The sequence below is a fragment of the Pezoporus flaviventris genome, unplaced genomic scaffold (assembly GCF_033815535.1).
Source record: "Pezoporus flaviventris isolate CSIRO_AGI_PZ_B2104156 unplaced genomic scaffold, CSIRO_AGI_Pfla_v1 ptg000015l, whole genome shotgun sequence".
NCBI lineage: Eukaryota > Metazoa > Chordata > Aves > Psittaciformes > Psittacidae > Pezoporus > Pezoporus flaviventris.
Window position 1 is genome coordinate 17,085,743 of NW_026892563.1, and position 18,877 is coordinate 17,104,619.

At 45.3% G+C, this 18,877-nt stretch overlaps 1 protein-coding gene across 3 annotated transcripts in view; it reads left to right on the forward strand.

Annotated features, from left to right (window-relative positions):
• The window catches only part of RUNX1 (RUNX family transcription factor 1), a 168,952-nt gene that overhangs the window by 130,000 nt on the left and 20,075 nt on the right, over nucleotides 1-18,877 (forward strand). For 2 of the 3 annotated variants that reach the window (XM_061453607.1, XM_061453608.1), the window contains one exon: nucleotides 4,938-5,129. The exons of the other annotated variant lie outside the window; for it this stretch is intronic. In XM_061453607.1, coding sequence (XP_061309591.1) covers nucleotides 4,938-5,129 — 192 coding nt within the window. The remainder of the gene's footprint in view (nucleotides 1-4,937; nucleotides 5,130-18,877) is intronic. 3 annotated transcript variants of the gene reach the window in all.

Consider the following 18,877-nt stretch of genomic DNA (forward strand, 5'->3'; position numbering starts at 1 on the left):
ACCACTTTATTAACTGGACACAATGAAACATGGCTTATTTTCTACCCCACTAGAGCTGGAGTCAAACCAAAGCCCTTAGCACAAACAGCCCAGAAAAGTGGAGATGCTTGTATTAAAGTCCAACACGATTTCAAAGCAGCCAGCTTTCATTAAACCAAAACGTTGGGTCTCATCAGTCACTCCCTACTTCAACAATGCCTGCCAGATGCTGTTATTTTCCTGTGTATGATCCACTTTTTGGGTGTGAAATGTTTCCATTTCCCCCTGGAAAAAGGGTAGGTGGGAGGCAGAGAAAAGAGGGGAAGGTATTCTGCTTCTCTCTGGGAGAAAGGGCTCCACTTAATTAAACTCCCATTATACATGACACACAAATACACCCTGCTGATTTTGGCCAGAAAACTTACAGATCATGCACATGAAAACCTGTGGTGTTTGTGTTCAAGTCCGCCTCTAGCTGGGATGCTCAGCAGCCATGAGCCAATGAGTCTCCGTCAGACACCTGATACCCCAAGTTCAAATCTTTTGCAGGCATTAGTACCTCCCGATGCTCCAAATAGACAGATTTGTGAGCAAATGAGAGCAAGGCACAGAAGGGTGTACTCGTCCTATGAATTGATGAAAAGAGAAGAAAAATGTCCATTAATGCATTCCAGTAGTGTTTACTTGCAAAAAGACATTGGGTACCCACAGGAATTTAGGTAGCTTCAGCTGGCAGAATGAGAGCAATGATGCCTTTCCTCAGCCTCTGTTTTACCTGTTTCTCCTCCTCTGAACCTGAAGAGTATCTAGTGACACTTACAAACTAGGTTAAAATTAAGATAATGGGAGACCTGTTTCTTTTTCTGCGCTTGGAGGCATCCCAGTGCATTGGTGCTGTTGTCTGCATGGGGCCAGCCATGGTGAAACAAGGACCAAGCAACCATTCCCAGTGAAAACCCAATGTATGCAAAACCAGGGGCTGCCAAAGCACTTTATTCTTGTCATCTCCACATCCAGAGCCCCAGCCAGATGGCTGCAGGCCAAGCTGAGTGCTCTGCAGTCTCTTAAAGTCTATAAAACTGCGTTTCCCTCCCATTATGAAGGAAAGTACTTTCATGTTGCGTTGCTGTAAAAGTATCAGAAAAGCTAATGTTTTCTCTGCACTCCTTGTTTAATATTCAGAGTAAAAAAGTCTGCCTGACCTCACTGAGGCAGTATTTGAAAGGGATAAAAGGAAAAAAGTCCAAAAGCCCCCAAACCCTGAGGTTTGGCCAGGCAGGCTGGATGTCCTACTCCATTGTCTGACCCTGCAACCCACGGGGAAAAAATGCTGCCCTTTTCTTTCCTCTGCTAGTACCTGCAAATTGATACTTGTCAAAACCCATGGGGAGGGAACAAGACAGTGGAACCATTTCATGGCAAGCTAGCTCTCTCTGGGGTCTGTAGGCCAAGGTCTTCTTCATTCAACAGCTGAAAGTTTGATTGACCCGTAAAGTACCATCTGATCTGCAGACCTGGCAGATCCTTGTGGCCAAACTGCTGGCTCAGCAGAGCCGCACCAGTTCCCAAAGCCCTTCCTGCCACTCTTCTTCATCCTGCAACATGCTGTTGTCCTGGACAGGGGAAGCCTGGGCTTGTGGTCACCACACTGAGTTGGGAGGCCAGTGTCTGCCACAGGGTCACTGACTGGCCACGGGCAAGTCACCTCATTTCTCTGTCATTCAGTTTTCCACGTGTGAAACGGGGATAATAATAGTCCTGGGCTTTACCAGGCTGAACTGAGGATAACTTGCCTGCACTTTAAGCAAGGTGTTTAGAAGGTAACTTCAAAGTAAAGCTAATAAACATAAAAATGCAAGTCACAGCTCTGGCTGTGCATTTATAGCGGCTTGGGAAACCCATTTATATTTGTTAGATTTTCTGACACAGTTCTTCACTTCCCTGCTGCAGACCCTCATGCAAAACAGGTTCTGTGTTGCTACCTGCAGCAGTCAGCAAGGGAGAAAAGGTTAAATAGCTCTACTGATTGTGGTGGGAAGAGCCACTTTTTGAGCTACATCTTGAGGTGATTATAGTGCCTGGCATTGATTCTAGGTAGCTCCCTCCAAAAAATGACAATATATGGACAAAAACAACAGAGCAGGAACCTGTTGGCACTGATCTTTCTTACCTGAATGCAATGGCATGGGTGGAATTTCCACAAGCCCTAGGGATGAGACAGATCTTGAGTGTGCTGATGCACCACTGGTACCCCCAGGCTACAGAGAAGACCCTGTCCAAGAGGCAGCTACCTGAGACACCCCCCTTCAGTGCCCAAATTCAGCAGGGCCGGGTTAGGGGCTCCAGGAGTTTCACTCTGTGGTTGAGCAGCGCAGAGACAGGCAGAGATGCTTCCATCAGCCCAGACAGAGCTGGCCTGGGAACAGGGTGCCCTGCGGTGACCTTGGGAGGATGCTGTGCCTGGGTTAATGTGCCCTGCTCGCTGCCTGCTCTTTGGTTTGTTGAGAGCGAGCTCGGGTTTGCCTGCCCTGCCCAGCGTCGTGTGCCAGCTTGACACAAACTTAGTGCCTGAGCTGGTTTCAAAGCAGGAAAGTTAATCCTGCCCCAGCAGCCTTAATGCAGCCCTTGTCCTGTTGGCTTCAGGAGGAACCGCTCATCTCCATGCGAGGTTGTAAGCACATGGGCTTGTGCTGCTGGGATTCTTGGTGTCACGCCAGGCAGGCATAACTCCAGATGCCAGGAGGGGCAGCACCAGGAAGGTAGGAGGAGAAGGCAGGGTAGCAGGGGTCAAGTTTGGTGCTGATGCACTCCCTTGAAAGCAGAAGATGTTTGAGCGGAATTTGAAATTAGGAATGAATTACACTGGGGGGAAGGATTTGGAAGGATCTGGCTCTTGGCTCTGCAAGCCCGGGTTCAGCCTGCTGAAGTTTAAAATAATCCAAATGTACGAGGTATTTTACACTTCATGTATGACTCTGCATGTTTGCCTTCAAGCCCAGGGTCAGGAGCCCAAGGCTTGAGGCAGAATGCAGCTTTGCATTGCTGATAGATGAAGTGTTTGCTCTTGACCAACCAGAATGTCAGATAAAAGTCTTTTTCATATTTCTTCACTTCTCCTTTGCTTTTTTTCCTTTTTTTTTTTTTCTTTTTGGAAGCCCTAATGGGTCTCTTTAATGATGAAACCTCTACTATATAATATGTCTTTTTATATTTTAATTCCCTCCCCCCCCCGCCTTGGGATAACTCACAGCGCAGTGTGGAATCCGAGACAGTTGAAGCTGTGCCAAAGGGCCTGGCAGCAGGAAGAAACACAAGCCACTGCGATTTGGAACCATAATACAAGTTATAAAATTTAATTTTAGAAATGCAGCTACTGGGAACTGCTTTTAAATGTGCATTTTCCTTTTAGTGCATAAAATGGTCCTGTGTCTCGATTGAGCTGCTCCGGCAGCGTGAAAGAGCGCTCTGTAGAGTAAGGGGCATACAGATCTCTCCAGTGGTCTGTTGCTGCTTACTCACCAATACTCAAAATTGGAAGCTGGATGTTCATGGATATTTATGAACGTTATGTATTAAACACTATGGGGATGTGTGGAACAGGGCAAAGTGGATTATTTTAGGGATTTTGTGGCATCCTCTTTCACTGCTGTAGCCATGTGTTGAGAGATGATTCAACATAGGAACAGCACTGGTCATGTCCTTGTGGGGGGGATGGAGATGCAAAGAAAGCTACAGGAGGCAACTCTTTGTGCCAAGAAAACGAAAATTGGGAGCAGATAGACAGTAAACTATGGCATTCAGCAGAAACCAAGTATGATGCCACCTTCTTCAGGGGAACAAGGAGAAAAAAAGGTGTTTGATCTATGGGCTAGAGATCTGACATGGAATTCCTGTCAGGGTAACAATGCTCTATGGGAGGAAGGGGAAGGGAGACACGACGCCCTTCTTGCATGCTCTATGTGCTGTCTTTGTGGTTACAGGTTGACACAAGAAAGATCCCAGTGTAGACAGCAGCCACAGGCAACAGTTAGAAATGCATTACCTTAGTCCTTGCATACTGCTCACTGCGGCTAACTAAGGCTTGTCTAGAAACCAGCCCTGCCCATGATGGGATGTCTCTGCCTTTCCAGCTGAACCTGGACATGCCCTGATACTGCACTGGAGCTAGGCCTTTCCAGTGCCTTACCAGCTTCACAGGGCCACAGCACCGGAGCTTCATGGGGACCATGCTCCAGGGAAGTGCTCTAACTGCTGTATGGCCATGACCAAGTCTGTTGTGCACTGGCCAGTTCTGTAATGTCAGCATCTACACTTGTATAGTCAGATATCTGGTGGGACCTCATGTTTCTGAAGCTCCTGATGCCACTAATAGAAACTTCATTACTCCAGTTTCAATTCTGCCAGCTTCTGGTGTTTCTTTCCTATTTCTGTCTGTAAATCCATTGCAAAAGGATCAAAAACTTGGACTTGCTCTGGTTTGTTATTGTATAGCCCCATAGTACTTACCTACTTATGGTACTTTATGACAACCTGGAACTGAATTTTTAGAGGAGTTATTCCAGTGCAGGTTTAGCAGAGGGGCCACTCAATGTTTCCTCCTTTTATGCATCCCCACAGACAGCCCTCCTTTTAGAAACACCTCCTCTCCCAGTGTGAGGTGTAAGAAGGCACTGCAATTTTCAGTGGGTCTGGTCCTTCACACTAGACCCCACAATACAGTAACAGTGCGTGACTTGCTGGTGTCGCCTGTTCTTGCAGAGAGGTGGTTTCAGTTTGATTTCGGATGGCCACTAGCCGGTTAGGTACTTTACCAGTGGATGAGGGGTATTAAAAAAAGAAAAAAGAAAGAAAGAAAGGACAAAAATAAATAAAAAAAAATATGAAAAAGATAAAATAAGTCAACAGACCTCATGTGTCAGTGAGATTTTCTGATCTTTTTCCCCCCCCTCCCACAATAGGACATCGTCAGAAAATAGATGATCAGACAAAGCCCGGGAGCTTGTCCTTTTCAGAGCGCCTGAGTGAACTGGAGCAGTTGCGTCGTACGGCCATGAGGGTCAGCCCACACCACCCAGCCCCCACACCCAACCCACGAGCCTCCTTGAACCACACCACTGCTTTTAACCCTCAGCCTCAGAGTCAGATTCAGGGTAAGTACCTGAAATCCTCCCCCCGCTCGCCCATCTCCATCCCACCAGCCTGTGGAGCATGGGGGCTCGCTGCCCCCCAGCCCCTCAATCTCTGCTAGACTTCCCTTGGCCACCTTTAATGAGTGAAAGCCTTTAACAAGTGAAAGGAGGGGCTTCCTAACATATGTCTGTGTTTCTAAAGACCTGACAGATTTTAAGGGGTCCATACCGCCTCATCTTCGTGTCGGTACAGCTCATGGTGTTTGTTAACCTCACCTGTGCTAGAACCATAATAACTTGAAAGCTGTTGTTTTCTTGCAAAGATGCATCATGCCAGGTCTTTTTCTATGTGTAGGTGTATTTCCTGATGGGTATTTATCATTCACATTGTGTGCTTGAATGAGAGAGAAATACTGTCAATGCCTTACTTTGACCTTTCCCAGGAAGGCAGCAGCAAAGAAGCCTTTGCGAAGTGCTTTGTCCCCTGAGGACAACCTCTTAGTGCTAAGACTTTAATACTGGCAGTCAGGTTTGAGCGTATTTCCGTAGCTGATGTTATTTGAACGACAACGTGCAGAACAGTGATTCAGGAGTCATTTCCTCCAAGGCTCAGGCTTGGATGATGTGAATGAAACCAAGATTTCTAGCTTGAAATCTTTCCTGCCACCACTAGAGCTGAGTTCGTCCCTCCTAAAACCTGTTCTGTCCTTAAGATCAGCTAAAACTCAGTGAGCAATGAATCAGGTCACTAAACCATCAGCTGATAAGTGTTCTGCAAAAAACACATCAAAATGCAGCTTCATAGTGAGTTGTAACTAAAGGGAGGATGCGGAACAGTACTGGTTTTAGTGAACACGGTTCCTATTGGAGTTTTCCTCTATTCTTCCAACTGGAATGAAATGGCCTCAGTTGAGGTTCTCCGCTGGGGTTTTGGGAAGAAATAGTTACCGCAAATCGGAGTAAGTTTTTTTTTCAGCATTTATTTTTAAAACCAGGGTACTCTTTATTGCATGCAGAAAAGGTTATCTGTTACTTAAGGCAAACACTTGTTACATCCTATTATTCCACGGGCTAGGCTCAAGTGGAATCTACTGCAAGTGTGCTGCTGACTTTGCTGTGAGCAGAAGCAGGCGTTTTTGAACAGCATGGGAAATAAATCAACATGTTGTCATGTGCTGTAATGTAGACAGAAGCGGGCAAAAAGACAGTTGGAAGGACCACCCAGCTCCTTCCCCCTCCAGATTCATGCCAGGTCAGGTCAGGTGAAGGATCCAGTCCCAGCCCTGGCAGTCCCCTCAGTGTTGTGATTTGCAGAGCAAACCACGCTGGGCTTCTGCTGTGCACAGCTCTGTTCCTGTAAGAGAAAACACACATATTATTATGGCTACTCAGCAGCCAGCAGCTACGTGGGTGGAGGTATTGGTCGCAGATGTGCATTCTTCAGCTTCTTGGGAACACTATATGCTTAGCACGGTATCAGGTTTAACATCCAGTATCCCTCTTCCCTGGTTCCCTGTGAAAGTCCCTCACTCATACGACTTCAGAGCTGTAGACTTTTCACGCTCAGACATGGATTCAGCTGCTCTCTCCAGAAATAGTTTCAATACAGTGCTCTGATTTGCTTTTTGAAAACCAGATTTTAATGTGTTTCACCTGTGGATGTAGTTCAGAAAATGATAGCAATTGTACTGCTAGTGTTCCCTCATTGATACGCTCCTCTTCAGGCTGCTTTCTCCTGGTTCCCCTTTCCCTCAGCCTCTGAAACGTGCACATTATCCATTGGGCAACTTGTTGAGGCTTGCAGTCGCTATCAGTAAAATAAGCCCCAAACTGAAGCCTCCCTCATCTGGGACTGTCTCTGCTGCAGACGCCTTTTAATTTCTAGGGCTTGTCTTTTCAGGGTCACGCTATCACAGTGGGGAAAAGGGCTAGGCTCCGACTGTCATTTTTAACACAGTGTTTAAAGTATGATCAGTTTTCGGGATGATCTTCTGTGTGAACTCTAGGGAGCTGGGATATTCCTTTTGTTTTTTTTCTGTTTTTAATAAGCAGTGTTACATTTCAGAACACGTGCCTCTACAAACAAAGCACTTCTGGCCTGCTCCAGAGCTTGCTATACCTATCCACACATCTTTGCATCCTGGAACACTTGTGTGGAAACTCACTGAAGAGAGCACAGAGTGCTTTTTATATAGGTGTAAAATGAGGCATCAAACCCCACGTGTTGCTATGTTCCAAGTAGTAGCATAAAACTTTGCTTTAACTCACACCAGTATGAATCACAGACTACTCCTCTATTCATCCAAGTCCAATTATCTTTTTTAAAAAAACAAAACTAACTCAAAATAGACATCTCAGACTAGTTCTTGGATTTAAAGGGGCAGGTTGCCATGCCACTAAACCACTGTTTATTTGTTGAGGTTTTCATCTATAAAAGGATTGAGGTTAATTTTAATTTTCTATTCTACCAAGTCTTGAATTCGAACATAAAGCTGCTTGTGTCACAGATACAAGTCCAAGCAAGTTAAGAGACCATAAATTGCTATAATCGAGTTTTATGCTTCTTTCATATCACAAGGGGGGAGAAAGTACACCTGTTCATTTAAAAGATCTAACCATAACCGATTCACAGACCAAAGGGGAACAGAGGGGGAGAAAAAGCCTCCACCACATCACACATGGTTTAAGTTGAAATATTACTCTGTGCCAGTACCAAGCGTGTAATGTCAAAGGATTTGACCCACAGGCACTGAGTCAGGGTATTCAGTTAAAGCTCCAAACCTGGCCAGTGCCGCAACCTTAATTCACCCCTTCCTTTGTACAGAGGGGAAAAGAAAACAAAGACATGTGAGCTGCTCTGAGGTGTTGTTTCGCAAAGTTTAGGCAAACCCCTTGATGAGCATTTAAGTTTATATAGAGAAGAGCCATAAATCTATCTATCTGTGTATTATGGTTGAGTTTCTTCTAACACCAGCCTGAATCAGATACTAAAGACACAATTACTAATTCTACAGTGGTTACTGTTAACCAGAGTAGGTAGATCTGTAATTCAAGAGTTTTACAGAAATAGGAATTTATAGGCTTCCTTTAGAGTACAATTTTTTTCTGGGCCAATAAAAATATTTTAAATGCGTAAGTCATGGGTCCAAGAAGGTGTTCTTTTGGAGGCATTAATACTGAGTTCATAAATTGCGTAAATAAACTTCTAACTAGTGGGTTTAGGAATGTCATGCAAAAATGCGTGCAATGAAATAGCTTCATTCCCCCCCCCCCCCCCCAAATTAGCCCAAACAATGTTTCCAAGTGGTGACTTATTAATTACCCATAGGTTAAAAAAATAAATGAAATAAAGCTATTTCTCCTCTCTCGGGAGAACAGATAATCATTGTAATCACTTTGTGCTACACGCTTCTGGTTCTTTTTATGCTTTTATTGCCTTAAAAATATGTGAGTTAGCTCGCTTGCCTTTTTTTTTTTCCTTCCTTTTTAAATTTTGAAACCTTATATGTTAAGTTTCGGCCGGGCCTACACTTCTATGACCAAGCCTAAAATCCCTGGAAACAAGAGGCTGTAATAAAATTGCTGACAGATCTTTAAGCGAAGCAGCAGAATTAGCACTGATAGCAAAGCAAGAGACATAATTTAAAGATCAGCTCTTTGAATTATCATGAAACGTAACGACTGAGAGATTATTCTGTTGCAAACCAGCCTTTTGTCTTCCTCCAGGTGCACTATGCTTTATTTAAGAGACATTTCAAGGTCCTTGCTATCATAATCTTGTTCCACCAAAACCAGCCCAAGTTTATCAGGGTTCCCATGAGCAGGTGAAACACAGGAGTAGAATCAAGGGCAACATTTAAGCCTGGGGAATTAAAATGGCTTGATTCTGACTACAGAGGTATCCTGCCTCGATTCATAATATTCCCACTTCTAAATCAGCTCAATAGGCCATAGGTTAATGGAGTTAGAAGTGTTCACAGAGCAGCGTTTCAGAGCAGGCTTCAACAAGGCTGTCATTCTGCCTCTGTGTTTTGCTGCTGCAAAATGTACTTTTCACGTGCTTTTGAGAATCTGGATTGATGTGCCTGTAATTCCCTGCCAAAAGACCTAAACATGCACTGAAGATCAGGGACCTGCCAACTCTCTGTTGTTCAGTGTGCTCAATGCCAACATGTTTATGTTCTCTTTGGACACGTCTGAGTCTCCCCATCTTTCCGTAACCCATCGTGCTTGCAGAGCAAGTACATGGTGCTTTAACAGCGTATCATCCCGTTTCCACTTGATTAACCACCTGACCTTTCCGTCCCAAAATACGCTCCCTGGCGTGTCAAGCAAGTGCTGCTGTCTGAGCTTGGCACCCTTCCTATCGGCGCCGCTCCTGCCTCCCCCTGACTGGCTGAGCAGCAAGGGGTGAGTCGCTCCAGCACATCAGCAGGCAGTGGAGGCAGAGTAGGCAGTGCGGGCAGTGTGGGCAGTGCGGGCAGTGCGGGCAGTGTGGGCAGCTCGGGCAGCGTGGGCAGTGTGGGCAGCGCGGGCAGCGTGGGCAGCTCGGGCAGCGTGGGCAGTGTGGGCAGCGCGGGCAGTGTGGGCAGCGTGGGTAGTGTGGGCAGTGTGGGCAGTGCGGAAGCTGGCAGCAGGTACATCATTTCCAGTCAGCTCAGACCGGGTTGCCAAGCGCTGCTGCTTCTCCTGGATGTGCAGATCCCGCCTCCCCAGTCCTGCATGCGGTTTCCCAGCCAAGGGACCAGTTGCACATGTTTTGCTGGCAGCTAGGGGAGATCCCCTTTCATGGAGATCCCCTCCATCTCCCCCCTCCTGGGGTGGGTAGCCTACGCAGTGGACACGTGCTGGGAGAAAGATGCTTTCTTCTTTCCCCTCCTCTCAATGCCGGTAGCCACCAAACAGCTCTTGTGTGGAGAAAAGGAAGGAGTTGAAGCCATGCCATTGGTGTGGACCCAGAGCTCAAGTGCCACGATCACCGGGAGGTCGCATGAAGTTTGTTGAAATAGTGATGTTTGCAAACCAAATCTGTTTAGCTGGAAGGGTTCCAACTGGCTCTATCAAAAAGGAAATTTTATAGAGAGAAATATCTTTCTACTGAAAGTACAGTATGTTTCTTTGATTCACAGATAATACTTTTATATAAAGCCATGAGTAACCTCCGCACTTTTTCTTTTTAAGGGGTATGGTGTCATTAGCAGCTGTCTATTTATCATGTCATAAACCAGCTTGCATCTGAAAAGATAAGCACAGAAGCATGTGAACCTTATTAAAATACACAAAATAATTCTTCATTCAGTCTAATAAAGTCCACTCTGGATAAAAATCCCTCCCTTTTCACACCCCCTTCTAACAGATTTATATAAACCTCCTATTTAAGGCTGTCTGAATGCATCCTGTAGCTCTGCAGGCACAGATGGTCCCATTTTTGTCCAGAGTTTCTCATATTGACCATACTGGAGCATGTCTCAGGAAGTTTGCTCTAAAGCATGAACTAAAAGGGAGCAGCAGAAATGTGATTCTTGCGAACCTCAGAAGCACAAAAGTAAGTTGTCTAGCATTTCTGGCCAAGTGAGACTTCTTGTTTTGCTGTGAAACTAACACCTTCCACACGTGTATCTTGGAGAATGTTTGTGAGGTTATAGTATATACAGAATATATTGTATAGACTGGAAAATATCAGTCTGGTAAACTTATACACAGGACATGCATAATACAACTAAATAACCCACAGCTTCATAGTGTCCATTTTTTCTTGGCTCCAGTTCTCAACATCATTTTTTACACAGTCATTTTATCCCACATGGAAATAGGCTCCTTACAGCAAGAGGCATCTCTTCCATTTGGTTTGTAAAGTTTGTAATGCCATTTGAGTCCTCTCCAAATAGTAATTTTGACAGGGATAAAATTCTCTGACACATTATCTCTGCCAAGACTTTGCTTATCTGCAGGGCTGGTTCTGCTGAGACACACGAGAGAGTTGGTGATACCCAGCAGCAGCCCAGGAATGAGAGCGGTTGCAGGGAATTCCCACTGCTTAGACTTAGAAATCTCCTCTCTTCCTTTCTCCCCTCCCAGAAGCAGGCCACCAGTTTTGCCATTTTGGGATTCGATAGGTGTGATACTGCATTAATAGCAGTATAGAAAGTTTTAGACAAATTTCATCCAAGGTCCAGATGAAGTAATGATCATCCAGTGTTCAAGAAAACTTTAAATGGAGTGGCAGCGCATGCAAGGGAGGGCTGTTAATATGACCAGAGGAACAATGACCTTCCTTTAAAGGAGAGCTTAGCAGAGCTGAGTTTTTTCAGTGTGCCAAAACAGAGGCTGAGAGGGAAGATAATTACAGTCAATAAACACAGCAGAGAGGTTCAACATCAGGGAGGGGGGAGGACTATTTGTGCTGAAGGACAGTGTTAGCTCGAGAACAAGTGGTTAGTCTGTAAACTGTCCATCAGTGAATTTAGGCTGGAAATTAGATGGTTCCTAGGTATCAGAGAAGCCCTGGCAGCCTTCCAGGGGGCTATCAGAGACAAAAAGACGCAATATAAGACAGATCTTGCTATGTTGTGCAAGTGCAGAACATAAGATGTGGCTTGGCTGCAGGACCCAAGAGATGCTCTCTGGGCTCATATTTTCTTCCATTCAAGCAATTCTCTGCACCTGTGGCTTTAGCAAGGCAAAACAAGAGATGTGTCATTCTCTGGGACAGGCAGAAGGACGCTCAGGGATCTTCTCAACTCTTTCCTCTGTTGGGTCCCAGTGACAAGGTAAAACCTTTGCCTGCAAACTCCCAGTGCACTCCTTACTCCCACGTGGACCTCCAGGTCTTCAGCAGTTCTCTCTATAAATCCCACCTGGGATGCAAGCTCAGTCTCTACAACACCAGCATCAGAGACCTCATGCTTTTCCTGCTGTAGGAAAGACTTTTCCCATCTAAGGGTGGCAGGAATTTGTCCTGCTGCCCCCTCCACGCACATCGAAGATTCATCCCCTTCAGCCACAGATTTATGCCTCCTCTGTCTGTTCCCACTTGGGGCAGAGCGAGGTGAGGAAGCCAGTTCCTCAACACCTGCCCAACTGCAGGGAGCACGCCCAGCTCCGGGGCATAAGCCTTTCTCAAGAGCCTCCCATGTCTCCTCACATTCAGCTTTAGAAAAAAAAAAGGGGGGGAGCTTGAAATTGTTCAGCTTTTTCATCAGCTGAAGGCACTAATGGAAAGAGTTATGCAATGGTGTTTTAATCCAGAAGATTTCCAAGTGTCGATATATTTGAAAGATACCAATCTTCATATTCCAGCTGCCTGGCACTTCCTGAGGTTAAAAAAGCAGTAGATAAGGCAACAAATATGTTTTTGGTCCCCAGGAAACATCTTCACTTTCACAGACTTTTCTTCTGCTTTTTATTCCCCTTTTGTCCTCCCCACAGAGTATCCTAAAGGATGACTTTAAGTAAAGACAAAGAAATCTTAGTTTTAAAGCAGCAATCGAGAAGTTTAGAGATCTGTATTTCATTCTAAGTTTTGTCAAAATCATTCTTTTGGCAAGCTATTTAGATCTTGATTTTTTACAGAGCAGTTAGGAAAACTTAGCACACCAGAAAGGTGTCTTAGCAAGATCTGTGATAGCCCCCAACCATGTAAGCCACGAAGAAATCGGTGACAGCTATGTAGATGCCCTTGGAAATCCCTCTCACTGTCTAGCTGAAACTTTCAGCAGCTATAAAATTTGGCAGCTCGTGCCCAGACACTGTTTTATTTTTCATTAATCAGTCCATGTTTTTTACCACATGAGAACAACACTGAGGTGATGGATGCTCCTAAGAGAAGCAGAGCTTGCAGGTAGGGACAGGTATCCCCTGTTCAGTTTTTGACTTGCACAGCAATCCTCTCTGGTTTGTTTTGTTTTTGTTATCTTCCACTCAGTATGCCAAAGTCCCTTCTCCGTTATGTCATTGCAAAAGTGGAGCTGCTCTCTGACCCAATGCAGGAATCCTGTGCCTGCGCCGATGCTATCAGCCTCATGTTAGTGCTCTCAGCGGCCACTGTGATCACTGGAGAAGAGGGTGATTTACTCAGCCTCACTTCTTGGTCCTTCAGCTCTCTCATGGTACAGGAGTGCTGGAGTAACCCCTCCAAGGTGGACCATCTGCCTGCGCTTCTCTCCTCCTCATTTCTGGGGCAACTGAGAAGGCTCAGCATCATTCAGGATGGCAGCTTAAATGCTTTCTACCTCAAGGGACATCTCTGTCTGTATTGAGATTAGCTGTATCACTGGGCTTTCTAACTTTTCCATGGGAACGCCTTATTCTGGTTCACCAGTTATCTTGCCTGGTGCTAGATCTCATGTATGACATGTATGCTGTAGATGTCTAAAGCAAATATCCCTGCCTGCCCCAGAGGCAGGTGCTTCCACTGTCCTGAACTTTGGATGGCAACGCATGGTCATGTGTTTGATAACATTTTGGTATTTGAGGCAGCTACTTCTTGGTTTGGGGGTTATTCCTCACTGGCCTTTGAACAATATTCTCAGCCTTTGAATGGCCCAATTGTGAGGAAGATTGAAAGTGCTGATTGCAAAACTCCAGTAAGTAGAATCTCTCAGACAAACCCAGTTTCTTTCCATAGCATTCTCCTCTTTAATCCTCTCTTGGCAGAACATGACATGTTTTGATACCATAGCTCAAATTACCTTCCATGGTAAATAAAACAAACAAAAAATAAATAAGAGCTCCTTACCCTAAAAACAAACACCCACTGAAACCAGCTTATTATTCAGCAGCTGCTGCCCACATGCCAGGAGATACCACTTTGATTTTGTAATTGAATATGTTCTTTTCCCTCAAATACTGAACTGAGCCTCTCCAAACTGGAAATGCTGAGGAGTTAGAGCAGACTGACCACAGACACCCATACTATGTGCCATCTAGAAAACAAAGAAGGAGGAAGTGAGACTAGCACATACGCTAGTATTCAAATGCTTGTTGCTGAGGTGAAAGCCCCACTTCACCATACAGAGCCCTCATGGTTTGAGTTGGTGTGGACAGCTGGATTTGGATGGAGTGAAATCAACCCCTCTAGCTCTGCTGGAGGCTCAGCAACTACCCATGCTCATAGCAGCCAAGAGGCTTTGCAGTCAGGAGGACCAGCACATGGATAAATCCTGCTTTCCTCACCAGCCCAATTTATCCGAGGGGCAGGGGGCTCCTTTTGAAGCACCAAGTGCAGACATGCCTTCGTCTTTTCCGCTGCCATGCCTTTAACAAGATGTTGCATCAAGCAGATCTTCTCTAATGATCCCACGTGGTTAGAGGGTTCACAGGGCTCCTTTTACATAACTGAGTACACAGTACACCCTTAGCAAACTTATAAATAAGTTTTCCCTGTGTATTCAGCATATGATGACCCCAGCAAATGGAGGTTGTTCACATGCAATGAACAATGGGCTTGGATGTGCTCAGTAACGCAATCGATTATGTGGAGAAGTACACATTATTTATATAGCCAAATAGATGATCATCTCCATCTAACTATTTTCATTCTATTTATACAGATCTTCTCTTAAAAGCATTGAAAAAGAAAAGCATATGACAGAGATCTATTAAAAATTTGTGGGTTTGCTGTCAGGGTTGGCTCAGTCTTCAAAAAAAATTAGCCAGGTCTGTTTCGGAGTTTCACTTGGTTTATTTGTGTTGAGCAAGATACTCGGTTCAAGATCAGATTCCGAGAGCTTCCATGATCTGGTGCTCAACTCCAGCCCCTTTCAGGGAGCCTGGATATCTGCAAAAAGAGATGTTTTGAATGTCTTTGATTAGGTACCCAAGACTGGAACTGGATCACTAGGCACACTTTAGAATATAAACCATTGTAGTTTGCATCCTTTACATTTTTAAACTGTTACAATTATCAGAGTTTTTAGGTATGATTTGGCCAGTTCAGGTTCCTTTAGCTTCTGGCAGATCAAATTCAGGTGATTGTTAACAACAAAAAAACCATGAAACCAAGATTCTTTTGCACAGGTAAAAGCTATATATATTCACTGCTTTATTCATTGATAAATTTCCACTATGCAGAGAAGTTGCTGTAAACTGCTATATCCTTTGGCATGTGGGAAAGGCCACATTTTGTCAGAAGTTATTCTTTGTTTTATTAGCGTAGAGGTGATTTACAGCTAGCTAAGCAAGTGTGGCATTTATGATGATTTCAGTTCTCATTGCATAATACTACTGAAGTATATTTAATTTTAAAAATCCCAAGTCCAAACGATGATCCTCATTCTGCAGTAAAGTATATGAATAACTGCTCAAAAGAGTAGTCTCTTTGATATCCTTCAGACCTATATATACATGAGCAATTTTACATGCAAAACCAGTTGCAAATTTGAACCCGGTACTAATTAGTTCATGGGGGAAGGTATCTACCAGAAAGCAGTGCTGCTCTGACGTACATTATAAAATGAACACTTTTGTTAACTTCAAAAGGAACCACGCAGAAGGGAGGGAGACATTTCAAGTGAGTGTAAACCGAGATTGCCAGCTAACACTCATCTCGATAGCAATGGATCAGTAGTGTGTTGTCATTTTTATCCCTCCTCTGCAGATACCTTTTTCTAAAGCTCTCTTTCAGCTTCGTTCAGCTTTTAAGCACACACATGGGTGTTTGTGCCAGGCACTTGTGCTGATGGCACTCCCTGGCCTCCACCCTTGTGAGCACTCTTCCATTGCCAAGCCATCAGATATACCCCACACGTGGATGCGGCAGGGGATAAACTGCCTGGGACCCACAGGAGTCAGCCCTGTCCCAGGGAAGCCTCTTGCAGGTCACCCTCTTCTCAGAAAGGGACTGCGAGCGCTAGCCATCAGTGTTATGAATTGTAAGAGCCCCATGTGCACCCTGGGCACTGAGGAGCTGGAGAAGAGCTTTCACCTGGGATCAGCTGAAACTGAGCTGTTGGGGCACAGGGAGAAACAAGGAGGAGTGGGGTTTGCCAGGTGCCTCGGGTGCAGCAGAGGGCCAGCACATCTGTGGGTCACCCTTGGGTGATTGAGCCGGAGGTGGCAGGGTGCCACATGGGATCTCTCCATGCACCTGCCTGAGCTCTGGGGAGGAGCAGAAGGCCACCAGCACTGCCCTGTTTTACCCTCTCTGGGGTGACTAACACGGCCAGATGTAGAGCAGGGACTAGGTTGAAGCAGGTGAGAGAAGTGAAGGCAGAGAGGAGAGTGCGAAAACAGGTTTTCCTGGAAAAGTGAAGGAAATGTATCCATGGATGAAAAAAAAAAAAAAGAACTAAAGAAAGAAAGAAAAAACAGCTGCGTTAATTCTTGTGCTTGTTTGATCATGTTCAGAGCCTCCTAAACTCCCATGGAAGGGAACGGTTTTGTTTCATGAGGGTGGTGCATATTGAGTGCATGTCCATGTGATTTTTGTATTTGTACATTAAACATTTCCCCAAGATGTAATTCCTTCCCTCCTGCACTTGGAATAAAGTGACTTTACAAGAAGGACTGCCTCCAAACAGCAAGCAAAGGAGGGCTGTTGGGGCAAGATAGGGCAAATGTAAATGTGTCTGAGCCAGCTGCTCCACCCAGCCTCTCATCTTTATATGAAAAAGGAAAAAAGTGTTTCCAATAACTGAAACAGGCAAGGTCTGATCTGCACAGACGGTCTGCAGGCATCTGCCCAAGAAGCTGACGGTTGGCTGGTACATCCTCATCTGATTTATGTTGTGTGTGTGTTAAGCCTTAAATTGTTGAGTCTCTGGCTGGCTGCAGTGGTATTACTGGATGGTTGGTGTATGTTTTCAGCTCACAGAGCTGGCTCTGATACTGGGGTTGTTGGCGCTGAATCAATTCCAATCTCACACCTGTCTGAGACAATGAAGGCCTTGTTGCACACATCTCCACCAAGGGCTGTCATACAACTTATTTTTCACATTTGAAGAAGAAGGAAAAAAAAAGGGAGGACTGAGGAAATGCTGTCTCCTCACAAGACACGTTCCCCATGCTTGGGTACAGCATGCCCCTCTTTTCTTTATGGAGAAATAAAGTTATAGAACAAAGCCAATAGAGAGCCTATGGAAAGTATAGCTTAATCCCAGCAGCTAAATGTGACTAAGGCTTGGTCTCCAGGGTCTTATTTATAGGACCATGCCTGGTAGATGAGGCATGGGAGATAGGCACCTAGTTTGTGGTAATCTTACTGGAAATCTTACTTCAGGAGGGTTAGCACTATTAATACCTTCTTATCAGTATGCCTATCACCTGTGCCATTAACCCAGCATTTTGGGGCCATTTCTTGAGATCTCAGAGGTTGTGAAAGATGCCGGGCTCAGATGCTAGTGTGGCTGAGATCCTCTGAAGTAGCTCAGCTTGTGTGGAAGATCAGCCTACTTCCAGACACCATTCAGTTCCAAGGTGAAGGCAGGAGTCTGACCTTTTTATTTACTGTCCATCTTTGCCCTTGCAGTCTCCCTTCATCCACCCTTCCTCCTCCAGTTCTGCTGCACAGATGTTTTAAATGTGCATCTGTGGGGAAACTGTAATGTTTTAGAACCTTTTCCTGCCCCTTCTGCTGTGCCCTGCTTCCCGCTGAGAGTGGGTGGCAGAGGGAAGCAGGGGCTGCAGGCCTGTCTCATGCAGGTTTTCCTTCCATTTGCTGTGTTAGTGGCAGTTTTTCACCAGCTCAGCCAGGAGGCACATGGTTGAGCATTGCCTTGGAGCCAGAGTTCACTCCCTACTGCTGAAACAGCCTGGAAATGCAGAGTGGCCTTCCAGGCTGTCCTCTCCTACCTGTTTGTCATGTATCAGCCAAGGCTCATGGAGCCACCGGAGCGGGCAGAACTGCTGCGGTACTGTTTGTGACTGAGTCCGTTGGTCCAAGTGAAAGGCAGGTTGTGCATTTCAGCAGCTTTCCCATGTCCTTTTTCTGTGCTTTTCAGGGTGATCTCATCCATTTTTGCCAGCACCATCACTGGTTGTGGATCAGTGGGGCTGTGCAAGTGCGAGTGGGTAAATGGAGGGCTGGGTTGTGTTCTTGTTCCTCCTCATCTTGACTCTTACGTCAGTCTCTGTTCTTTGCCCCAAAACATCTTTTGAGGAGAAAAGTAGGAAGGAAAACAGGAGAGTGTTTGGCGCTGCAACCCTGCTCCAATGCAGTGATTTCGAAAGGTGCAGAATTAGACCAAAAGGCTCTTCAGCCAGTGTAAGTTGGCCTTGCTCTACTAACTATGCCAGCTGAGGATCTGCCCTTGTGCCTTGTTGGGGTGGTCTTCAGCATAAAAATAAATGATTAACTATGTAATGAGTGAATATAAAGACAGATGGTAAAGTATTCTTTTGTTGGTACTTGCATGCCTTTGTTTAAGAATACAGAAAAGGCCCTGCGGTGATGAAATGCAGACGGGAGCGTGATGTTATCTTGCACCTATAAACCTTGCTCTGAGTCCACTGGTGGCCACTATCCAGAACTGCTGAGTTCAGACACACTGGCTTGTACTAAGTAGAAATGGCGCTTTCAGTCTTCAGTAAACAGCATTTTTGCCGCAGGGCCCAAATCCTTCAAACATTTGCCTAGGTAATTGTCTGTTTTTGCCTTCTAGTGTCTCATCATCAGCTTATCTTTAAATTCAGACTGTCTAAATGAGCATGTGAGGATGGGGGAAGAGCTGCTGGAGAGCAGGGGAATAAACCATTTCATACTTAATTCACTGGCAGGAGAGCCTAATGTGAGTGAAGCTAAGTGATCATTTTAGGATCATGTTGGGGAAAAA